The 11,046-nt window shown below is 38.8% G+C and overlaps 1 protein-coding gene across 8 annotated transcripts; it reads left to right on the forward strand.

Annotated features, from left to right (window-relative positions):
- Window positions 1–1,665: 1,665 nt before the first annotated feature.
- On the forward strand, window positions 1,666–11,046 carry LOC143631090 (CDP-diacylglycerol--serine O-phosphatidyltransferase 1-like). 8 transcript variants are annotated; one of them, XM_077099942.1, is made up of 14 exons: window positions 1,666–1,942; window positions 2,457–2,486; window positions 2,712–2,888; window positions 3,347–3,412; window positions 3,489–3,548; window positions 3,750–3,840; window positions 3,929–3,983; window positions 4,084–4,163; window positions 4,545–4,661; window positions 5,056–5,140; window positions 5,437–5,528; window positions 5,851–6,104; window positions 6,192–6,280; window positions 10,786–11,046. In XM_077099942.1, coding segments are annotated over exons 1-14 (1,326 nt in total). In that variant the 5' UTR covers window positions 1,666–1,940; the 3' UTR covers window positions 10,914–11,046. The 8 variants fall into 8 exon arrangements, with proteins under 8 accessions (XP_076956057.1, XP_076956056.1, XP_076956058.1 ...); XM_077099941.1 differs by having other exon boundaries at window positions 1,666–1,938; XM_077099943.1 differs by lacking the exon at window positions 2,457–2,486 and having other exon boundaries at window positions 1,668–1,948.

The following is an 11,046-nucleotide window of genomic DNA, read 5'->3' on the forward strand; positions in this document are numbered from 1 at the left end:
GGTCTAAAGGTTTTGGAGAAGTCACGTGGGTTTCTCCCCGCGTTTGTTGGTTTAAAGGTTTCTCCAAAATTCCTTGTCGGTTGGAAGTCCGTTTCCTTACGCTTCCCTTTTGCCTTATGGCGAGGGTTTGCGTCGGTATCGGATTCTTCCCGCTCATCGTCCGAGTACTCGCACTCACTGTTCATGTTGAGATGTTGGCGAGTACTGCCGAATTCGTCAGCCTGTTGAAGTGAACGCAAGCGTTCGTCCAACTCAGCTTGGAACTCTTTCTGCCGTGCTTCGGCCCACGCCTTAACTTGATCGAGTGTTTGGCGAGGGACCCTCGTCCGTTTCTCCAACTGGGCATCAGTGAACCCCAGTGAAATATTGTTTACTGCACTTGTCCCGGCTTGGGTAACCGGGGTAGTGTTCGTAAAATTTGTATAACCGCCGGTGTTCCCCCCAGTTGCTGGGGTTGTGGTTACCGGGGTTTCTTGGTCACTTACTGGCTTTGGGACCGGAGTAACGTTAACCATTTCTTCAGAAATTTTGAAAAAACTAAGAATTAGTTCTAGCTTTTATGCACAGATGGCGCCAATGAAGAAACACTAAGTGACCCCGGGTAGATTACGGATAATCTGGGGGTTAAGTAATGTTTCCCACGAGGATGAGGTCCAGCAAAGAAAGTTGTTCTTCAGGTGACCTGCAAAACAGACACCGTAAGCTCGTCACTGAGAAGGGGGGGTTCCTCCTTGTGACCACCCTCCGGCGTGAGAATCAGACTAGATTGCTCTGTATATTAAGAGATTGCTAGAGAAGATAAGATAATGAGATATCAGATGATGTCCTTACCATTCCAAGGTGTTGGAGTATTTATAGCCGAGGGTAGGTTTCCAAGAAGGTACAGTCGGCTGAATAGTATTCCTGTTCTACCAACAGTGGGCTACGCACAAGCCATGCTGGTTGGTGGATAGGCTGCTGCCGATAGTGACAAGGTCGGCTGTATACTGTTCCTTTACTGCCGGCTATGCACTGTTCCACCAACTGTAGGCTACGCACGTCCCATAGTAAGGGTTGGTGAGTAGGCAGCGGCTAATAGTGACAAACAGTACTAGAGGGTGCTCCTCCTCGTACTGTTGTCGGTGAGCTGTCACCCTGTGATTGGTTCATGGGCTGTTTTGGTCAGATCGTCTGTTTTGCCCATACCTTGGCAGGTATAGTACAAAAGATCTTCCAAAAGCATACGGACTGGCTCATTTGGGCGGGAGTATTCCCGCCTTGCTCATTCCTTCAGGTGACATTACTGAAGTATCAAGAGTTAGTGCCTTGTGCGTGTAGCCTTGCTATCAGTGCGGGTAGCCTTCCCTGATGGCTTGTATCCGCAGCTGCGGGAACAAGCGGGGTACTTTACCATTGGGAGGCTTTCCCTGCGGGAACAGCTAGCGTACTGCGCGTAAGGTCTTCATCTCTAAGCATGGTGGGTCCTGCGGAAGCAGTTGGTCGTTGCGCAGACGTCCCTCTTCAAGGTGAGTCTTGCGGGTCCAACTGGGCTCTGCTGGGACCTACCTCTTCAATAATATTCACTATTAACTATTATTAATCAACGGTGTGTTTACAGAGAGTTAAAACATACAGACGACAAATCCAACATGTTACGTCGCTATTAAATCGTCTTTGGCTTCCTTCGTCATTCTCTTTATCTAATTAAACCTGTCCCTCATTTCTTTCTCTCTCTATATACCTATACGTACACGTTCTTTATATCTATATATATTCACCCACCTCAAACATTAACCAAGAAAATCTTTTTATTACACCAAACATCAAGATTTTCATTTTCATACACACCCTTTTAATTTCATCATTCAACTCTTTGTATTCACAGAGATCAGACGGCTGTTGATCAATCAATCAATCAATCTTGCTGCTAGGGCTTCTTATTAATCAATCAATCTTTATGTATGTATGTGTTATGTATGTATATGTGTATGTAATAATAATAATAATAATCAACATATCCTTTCTCTTTCTCTCTCTTCTGATAATAATCTGTTTCTGTTGTACATGGACATGTATGTCCTTGTGTACTTTCAATAACTATCTATGTGTGTATTGTGTACCTTTTTTTTTCCATTTAAAAAAAAATTAATTTTTATGTTTTTTGTGTGATTTCTGATGTGGGTTTGGAATCTTGGATTGAAATTTGGTGCCAACTTTGTGTTTTTATTATTTTTTAATCAATTTTTATGTTTTTTGTGTGATTTCTGATGTGGGTTTTGAATCTTGGGTTGAAATTTGTCATAAAGTTTGTGTTTTTATTGATGTGTTTGAGAATTAATGAGAATCAAGTTTTGGGTTCTTGAATTATTGGGAATCTTTTGAAATTAAGGATCAAAGTGTTTGATTTGTGAAAAAAATTGAATTGGTGGTTTTAAGAAGTTGTTGGTACTTTTTTTTAATTGTTTTCTTGGTTGTAGGTCCTATATTCAATTCCCAAAGATTAAAAGGTATTTAAACCCGCGACTATCACAAGTTTTTTTTTTTTTTTTTTTTTTTAGAATTTAAAAAATCATTTCAAGATTTATTTTGAAATTATTTGATAATTAATGGGTTGGTTTTCTTGTTTGTGATTTGGATCATTTCTTGTTTGTTTATATAATCTTTATCATGTGTTCAAGCTAAATGTTCGGTTTTTGGTATATAATTTTGGTGTTTTGTTGTTGTTTTACTAGTGAACAGTATAAGATGGATGCTAATGGTCATAGAAGAGGAAGGAGACAAGGCAATGCTGGTCAATATAATGGTGAAGTGAGCACATTGACTACTGTGGATGAATTTGACCCGTGGACAGCTTGGGCATACAAACCCCGTACGATTACATTATTGTTCATCGGTGCATGTTTTCTTATGTAAGTTTCTTGTATCACATCAATAGTTTTGGTCATTGAATTGATTGTTACTTACCATTTCATTTTTCAAATTGCTTATTTAAAAGTGCTTATCTATGTATAATAACCGGCTCAAAATAAGCAAATACCGTCTAAACCACAATACGCTTTGTTAATATGCATTTCTTTTTCATATATTAAGACGTTTGACTAAGAGCCCATATCGGACGCATTCTTTCATAACCAGTTTTATGTTAAGAACTGCAAGAACCTCATAAACTTGTATGTTGTGCATTAATGATTTAATGAGATAGTATAACACTTAAAGCAAGAGGTACAAATGCATTATGCGTTTCTCGGAATTTTCAACATTAGAAAGAACTTGTTTGGTGACGTTTAATGGAACTAAGTTATATAAAATGGGATTTGTTTGATTATTATTTTATTTATTTATATGTGCTTTTGGGATGAGATTTCAGTTGGGCGAGTGGAGCTCTTGATCCTGAAGGTAGTTCATCGGCTGATATCGTAGCATCAGTCAAAAGGTTAGATTTTGTGGCATCTCTTTTGCATGAGTTTATTATCCTTGAAAACATTCATAATGTTTATTTGTTTTTAAAGGGGCATATGGGCAATGATTGCGGTTTTCCTGACTTATTGTTTGTTGCAAGCGCCTTCTACGTAAGTTCTCATACCATTATATATACGTATATTTTAAGTTCTCATACCGTTATATACTTATTGTTTGTCGATTTAATTCATCATTCATGTTGGTTGCCAAAGTTTATCTAAGTTTAGTGGTACAAGTTACTTTGCAAGGGTATTTTGGGCATATTATTATTTGCATGCATGACATGATATTCCATTATTATGGTCTTGCAGGTTACTAATCAGGCCACATCCTGCAATTTGGCGGCTAGTTCACGGGATGGCTGTTATCTACCTTGTTGCTTTAACATTTTTGCTATTTCAGGTTTTTTTACGAATATGTTTTTTATTGTTTGTCAAATGTTGGGAGTGTATGGTTACTAAAGTTTGCTTTATTTGCTATCTTTCGACAGACTTGTGACAATGCTAGGCAGTTTATGAAGTATCTTCACCCTGATCTTGGTGTTGGTAACATATTTTTGATCATATACATTTTAAACTGTTTAATATGTAAATTAGTTTATTTGGTAGCTTGACTTTATATTTATTATTATTATTATTTTCTCAGAACTTCCCGAGAGATCATATGGCGTGGATTGTCGGCTTTATGTACCTGAAAATCCTACTAGCAGGTTTATAAATGTTTATGTATGATTTCTTCTTTCACAATCTTTTCATTTCTTTCTTTAATTCCCTTTTAATATTTGACTTTTGTATAGATATGTGTTGATTATGATATAAAAATGAGTATTTTACATTAAGCCATTTCACCTTAATCTTTATTGCATATTCTTTGACATTGAAAGAGTCATATTTAACAAAGTTATAATATTTAGATATTCTTTGAAACTTAAAGAAAGTTATAATAATATACGAAAGAGTCATAATAAAGGTTTTGAAATTAAACAAGAAAATTCATTTATATCAATCTTGTAATGAAAGTACCAAATGCATATTATCAAGGTCAAAATTGGACCTTTTTGACCAAAAGAGCTTTTAAAGACTACTAATTTGTTTTGGATTTTGCAGGAAACACTTTTTGATGAATTTGTTCCGGCTCATATTTTCGGGTGGTGGGGAAAAGCGATAATGATTCGTAATCAACCTCTTTTGTGGGTATTATCAATTGGGTTTGAGTTAATGGAGGTTAGACAGTGAAGATAGACTTTCTGTTTAGTACGAGTCAAAGCGGGCCAGTTTGGGTTCTGTTGACCATCAAAACACTTTTTTGTCCATTTAGATAACTAGTGTGTTTATTATGATTACAATAAACATACTATTAGAGTAATAATGTAACCCTTGAAGTTTGAATAAAACAATATAGGTGGTTGTATGCACTAAATATAAAGACTTTAGTCAACTTTCAACCCGTTTGACCCGTTTGCCTTTTACCTATATTTTTTTTTTAATTTGACATTTTTTTAGAAAACCCAACTCAACTATGCTTATGCACTGTGATGAGTCTTCTAAAAAGATCACAGTTTCGTTGTCTTTTATTTTTATTTTAAAGGGTGATTGATGCATTTTTTTTATATTTCAGCTAACTTTTCGCCATATGTTGCCAAATTTCAATGAGTGCTGGTGGGACAGCATTGTTCTTGATATATTAATCTGCAATTGGTTTGGTAAGTAATCACAAACCCTAATCTATAATGCATAATTATAACATCTAGCATGGAAAATGGACTAAAAAGCTGTTACCTTTTGCTCAAATAATCCAAACTAATCACTAGTTTTTTGCATACTTGGCTTTGGAACATATAAATGTTCATAGAATTTTGTCAAACTTTAGTTAATAATATAGAATTATTTATCTTTTACATACCCGAATAACCATTATGCGTCCTTTGAACCAAGAAAAAGTCCATCTTTTCTTTTGTTGACTTTTACGTTGGTAACATTAATTTTGTTCATTTTACAGGTATTTGGGCAGGAATGCATACCGTTCGCTATTTTGATGGCAAAACATACGAGTGGGTGGGAATAAGCCGTCAACCGAATATTTTGGGAAAAGTAAGCTCGTCTTTTCATACATTTGGTTAAAAAGTTTTAAGTCAAAAAGGTCAAACTTTGACTTCTTTTTTTGGTTAAAGTAGTAATATGTCATAATTGGTCTTTTAGTTAGTGTGCAATTCTTTGTCATTACATTAGATATAGAAATGCATTTGGTTAAAAAGTTAAGGTAAAAAAAGGTCAAACTTTGACTCCTTTTTTTGTAAAAGTGGTAATATTTTATCATTGGTCTTTATGTTAGTGTGCAATTCTTTGTCATTACATATATAAAAATATGATGTACCATATTAAATATTCAATGAGCTGGACATCTTTTTGGCAGGTAAAACGAACATTGAGTCAATTTACGCCTGCACACTGGGACAAAGACGAGTGGAACCCACTTCTTGGCCCGTGGCGGTTCATCCAAGTATTTAGCCTTTGCATTGTGTTCTTAACCGTTGAACTCAATACCTTTTTCCTCAAGTTTTGCCTGTGGGTCCCACCTCGAAACCCGATCATTGTTTATAGATTGGTCCTTTGGTGGCTCATTGCAATCCCTACTATCCGAGAGTACAATTCCTACCTACAAGACCGGTAATCATCTCTTTCTTGCAACGGGTCAAACTTGCCACCTATGTATATGCTTGACTTCTAACTTTTTATTGTGATATATTTTTTTAGAAAACCGGTGAAAAAGGTGGGAGCTTTTTGTTGGCTTTCACTTGCAATCTGCATCATCGAACTCTTCATCTGTATCAAGTTTGGACATGGTGAGTTTTAACTTCTTACTTTCCGAGTTCTATATACGCTTAAACCGTCTAAAAAAATTAGCATCGACACTGTCTTATTTGTATCATTGTTATACATCCTGTACACAGTAAGACAGTAGCTGCAGTAGCTACTGTAGCGTAAGACAGTCACTCTCACAAGTATGGTTTAAACAATGTTCTATTGGTTTGACCACCAGGTTTAACAAGTTTGAAACATAGGGTAGATGGTCTAGCTACCCAACTGTAGCTGCAGTAGCTACACTGTACCTCCTTAGCCGGTAGCCAGTAGCCAGTGGGTAGGAAACCTTGCCCGCCAACTAAAAAAAAGAGGGATTGAGAGTGGATTTCAGGTTCGATAGTGTCGAGAAGGTATTAGCCACCGGTGACCGTACTTTCGTAAAAGCACCATTGGGCGGTGGTTCCTCTTCTCTTCTTCCTCTTGAACCTCGAACAAAACAAGATCTCGGCATCAGCTCGACTAAGAGTTCCTAATAAAAAAAGTAAACTTCACTTTACTTAAGACGAAGGAACCGAGTGCAAAAAAACAAAAACCGGTTTCGCTTCAAACTACTAGTAATTAAGACTAAAAGTAAGGAAGTCCTTTTCTTGACTTTGGCTTGCGTTCATTATACCTACCCCCTTTTTAAAGAACTTTATTTCAATCTCAACAAAGAAATGAAAGCATAACTCTTTGCTTGTTTCCTCTTACTTACTCAATTGTGGAGGTCTCTCGGGTGTCTGATCCGATCAGTCTCGTGATGAAGAAAATTCCAATCTTCCACTAAGAAAGGTCTCGTCACGACAACTCAATTTGAAATAATACGGCGATCCAAAATAATCTCTCCATAAAAGAAAAGAGAGAGCTCGTAGGCCTTATTCTGCAGATCAAAGAGCGACGTAATTCCCCATTCATCCGAAATAGTATTTTAGTATAGAACAGAGGCATTGTGGGCCGACTACTATGACTACATGCGCATCTAGTGCAGTGGCTTGGAAGCCAGCTACCTTGACCATCTTCCGAAGTTCTAAATAATCTACTGATCAAAGGCGGGCTGCTCTACATTCAGCCACATCACAGTGACCCCCGAAGCGATCTTATTCTAGTTGCGGGACGAAATGCGACAGCCAATTGCTGGCTCCGAATAACCAGCCCAGCAAGAAGCTCAATTCTTCTATAACATAACGGGGCGGGGTTGCGCGCGAGCCGAGTGACGTAGGTGCACAAGAGTACTTCGCGCCACAACCATCTCTTTTTTATGGGTTCTACGGACCGATGCCTGCTGCTTCATCTGGGAGAAAATAATCATAGATATGCCGGTCATTAGAAGGAAGAACCACCATAAAAAGATTCCTCGTGTATCATCTGTAGCAAAATTATGCACGGGAGCTAGCAATCCGGACCGTATTGAAGAGGTTCCTGAGACACAGCATGGAAGAGTCACAATATTCAGAAACGAGGTCCAAGAATGAAGAAGGGGTAGAATTACTGAATGAATACGAGCTGTAGCTAATACCCGAGGCATAAAAGAAGCATTTTCCACTTCTTCAAATGATTCTATGTATCCAGAGTAGTCTTCACTGAAGTAGGTATAAATGAGACTCTCCTTGACGTCTATACCAGGACGAACCAACATGAGACCAGCGGCATAAGGTCTATGTTTATTATCAATCAGAATCGTCTCGAGATCAGAGACCATGAATGGTCTCCATTACTGATGGACAAATCTGTTCGGAAACAGAGCTCTTTTATCGCGGAATTAGACCTGCTATTAACGTCGGCTTATCTGTCAGTCGTGTTGGGTCTGCCGCTCAGTTGAAAACTATGAAACAAGTCTGCGGTAGTTCAAAACTGGAATTGGCACAATATCGCGAAGTGGCCGCCCTTGCTCAATTTGGGTCAGACCTGGATGCTGCGACTCAGGCATTACTCAATAGAGGTGCAAGGCTTACAGAAGTACCGAAACAACCACAATAGATAGCATTCGCTTCTGAAAGAATTTGAACTAATTGTGCCACAGTTGAGCGTTTCTGTCCAATTGCTACATAGACACAATACAATGTCTCACTCTCAGAGGTGCTCCTTGAGTTCATTTGCTTTTGGTTTAATATGGTATCGATAGCAATAGCTGTTTTCCCAGTTTGTCGGTCCCCGATTATAAGTTCTCGTTGACCACGGCCTATAGGAACCAGGCTATCTACCGCTTTTAACCCAGTTTGCATAGGCTCGTGCACAGATTTACGTTCAATAATCCCAGGGGCTTTCACTTCGACACGTCTTCGCTCGTGATCGCTTAGAGCCCCTCTTCCATCAATAGGTACTCCCAAAGCGTCGACCACACGCCCTAGCATAGCCTTTCCCGCAGGGACATCCACAATAGAGCCAGTGCGCTTGACAAGATCTCCTTCTTTAATAGCAGTATCACTACCAAAGACAACAATCCCTACATTCTCATTCTCAAGAACAGCTAACTAAACGCAACCGCAAATAGAGCGTCTTGCCTTCACAATCTCGAAGGAGAAATGTAGTCAATGCGGTACATAGATGCTATCCCTTCCCACTGCTCATTCTAATGCAGGGAAGGCTCGTTGATACCTCCTTTTCATTACCGTGAATGGCACACTCTAGTCGGCAGGGAATGAGCTATCGGAAGTTGCTTTCAGCTCTGGAACTGAACTACCTTGGGTTTAGCCCGCTGAACATCATCTGTATCTAGTAAAAGATTGAAAAACAGGGGTCTACCCTTCTCCCCTACGTACTGATTGAAGAGGAGGGGTTTGAGTGGACTATCTTACGGTAATGGGTTAAGCTGGTTACGGCCAGTACTATGGAACAAAACTGTCGAAAACAGTCTTTCTAAAATAGACCAGATATGCCGAATCTGAGCTGAGAGATGCTAGGTCTCGCTATCGTGCCTCATAAGCCAACTCAGAATCTAAATCTTTAGTGTGTATTTCACTAATATGAAAATTGAAAACATACCTCGTGCACAGATTTACGTTCAATAATCACAGGGGCTTTCACTTCGACACGTCTTCGCTCATGATCGCTTAGAGCCCCTCTTCCATCAATAGGTACTCCCAAAGCGTCGACCACACGCCCTAGCATAGCCTTTCCTGAATCGATGACTTGACTGAAAGGTCCTACCCGACTCATACTTAGGACAGGCTTAGCTCTAGCTATCTAAAATGAAGAAATTGTACAAGGGAGCAATCCTATTTCACAAAGTAACTTCTCAAAGGGCGAAGGCGTAGTATCGATTACTTGTGTTGGACTACCTTTATAGGATAGATCTGATATACTGTTAGGTTTTGGTTGGGCTGCTTGGTACGGAATTCACTGAGATTGACTTTAGATATCGCATTTCCGGTATAGCATTTACTGTTCGATATTTCCGGTATGTAATCCTCTATACTAGAACATTCCTCTGTACTCTCCAATAAAACTTGTTCTAAAGCTGCAATTAACAAGACATCCTTCTCAGTAGAAGGTCTACTAAGAGTGAGATAACCAGCTTTTTTATTAGGGTAAAAACGTAAGAGACCGCAGAAAGATGAACTCAGAACTGTTTTTTGATGACAAAAAGATTCGTATTCATCTTCATCCTCCTCTATGTGACAGACAAGGATTGGAGATAGCTGGTAATCACCAGACAGAATATCATCTATCATTTCTTCACACTCCTCTACAGAGATTCGATCAAAAATGACAGTCCGATAACAGGTATGCAAGGTAGGCCCTTTTGACCCTTTAGGAGGAAAGCGAGTTAGCTGGTACGGGCGGACCCAGAAAGAAGAGAGGATGGTTCACCACCAGTCAAGAAAGGAAAAAGTTGGTTCAGCATGGCAAGCGCAACCTGCAGAAATTGTATTAGACTGCTAGCTTTACCAGCGGTAGGAGAGTTAAAAGACGGTACATGAGCGAAGTAGGATCCTCTTTTTTTGTAGCCCATCGACGATATTCTTTGGTTTTGGTACATAACAATTTGCATAAGCAAAGTCGAATATTTGTTACAAATCTAGATCCCGCACTCTCATCTCTAGTCTCTAGCTATCATCTTAGTATATTAGTCAAATATATCTTGTACTTTCTTGGGCCTAACTAAGAAAAGAGAACAAGAGAAGAAAAGCAAAAGCAAATACGACTTTTAACTCTCCTACCGCTGGTAAAGCTAGCAACATTAAGGATATTTTTTATTGAAACTTTTTACTCCTTCACCCGTAGCAAGTACTCATTTCTATTTAGTTGTTTTCTTACTCTATCCGGCTATTGAACCTGGTTTCCCTCTGCACATGGTAATAGAGAGTTAGACAGCTTAGAGAGCTCCTCAAAGGGCTAGTTCTCACTCTGTTTTGGGGACCCCCAAGACTGTCTTTCCCTGTGTTTCCTAGTCTATATAGGTCCATTAAGCAAGTTGTGATGAAAGATTCAAAATTTAGTCGGTTTGACCAAGAAAGTCAAACATTGACTATTTGCATTATGCTAAATAATGGTTTTTATTTTTTAGGTTTATTTCCAACTCCAATGCCAAGATGGCTGGTGATTATGTGGACATCTGCTGGTGTGATCTTTTTGATGTTTTTAATGTTGTGGACGTGGCAATCTCATAGAACACGAAGACGAAAGCGGGAGTGAAGTTTTATAAATATTTTTACGGTTTTCAGCATTCTTTGATTCGTTGGTGTTAGATTTTTGTAAATGCTTATTCCTTGAAATTGTAAATGCTTATAATTGAATGATCAAAAAGGATGAATTATCCTTTTGACTA

This window comes from Bidens hawaiensis, unplaced genomic scaffold (assembly GCF_021521415.1).
Source record: "Bidens hawaiensis isolate Kalapana, Puna unplaced genomic scaffold, B.hawaiensis_p1.1 tig00005935_1, whole genome shotgun sequence".
NCBI classification, from domain to species: Eukaryota; Viridiplantae; Streptophyta; class Magnoliopsida; order Asterales; family Asteraceae; genus Bidens; species Bidens hawaiensis.

Excerpts from the sequence above, each read along its gene's own strand:
- LOC143631090 (XM_077099940.1), top strand. The coding sequence starts at position 2,662 with ATGTTCGGTTTTTGGTATATAATTTTGGTGTTTTGTTGTTGTTTTACT. Across the intron at positions 3,841-3,928 it reads TAACATTTTTGCTATTTCAG|ACTTGTGACAATGCTAGGCA; the intron begins GTTTTTTTACGA and ends ATCTTTCGACAG. Across the intron at positions 6,281-10,785 it reads CTGTATCAAGTTTGGACATG|GTTTATTTCCAACTCCAATG; the intron begins GTGAGTTTTAAC and ends TTTATTTTTTAG.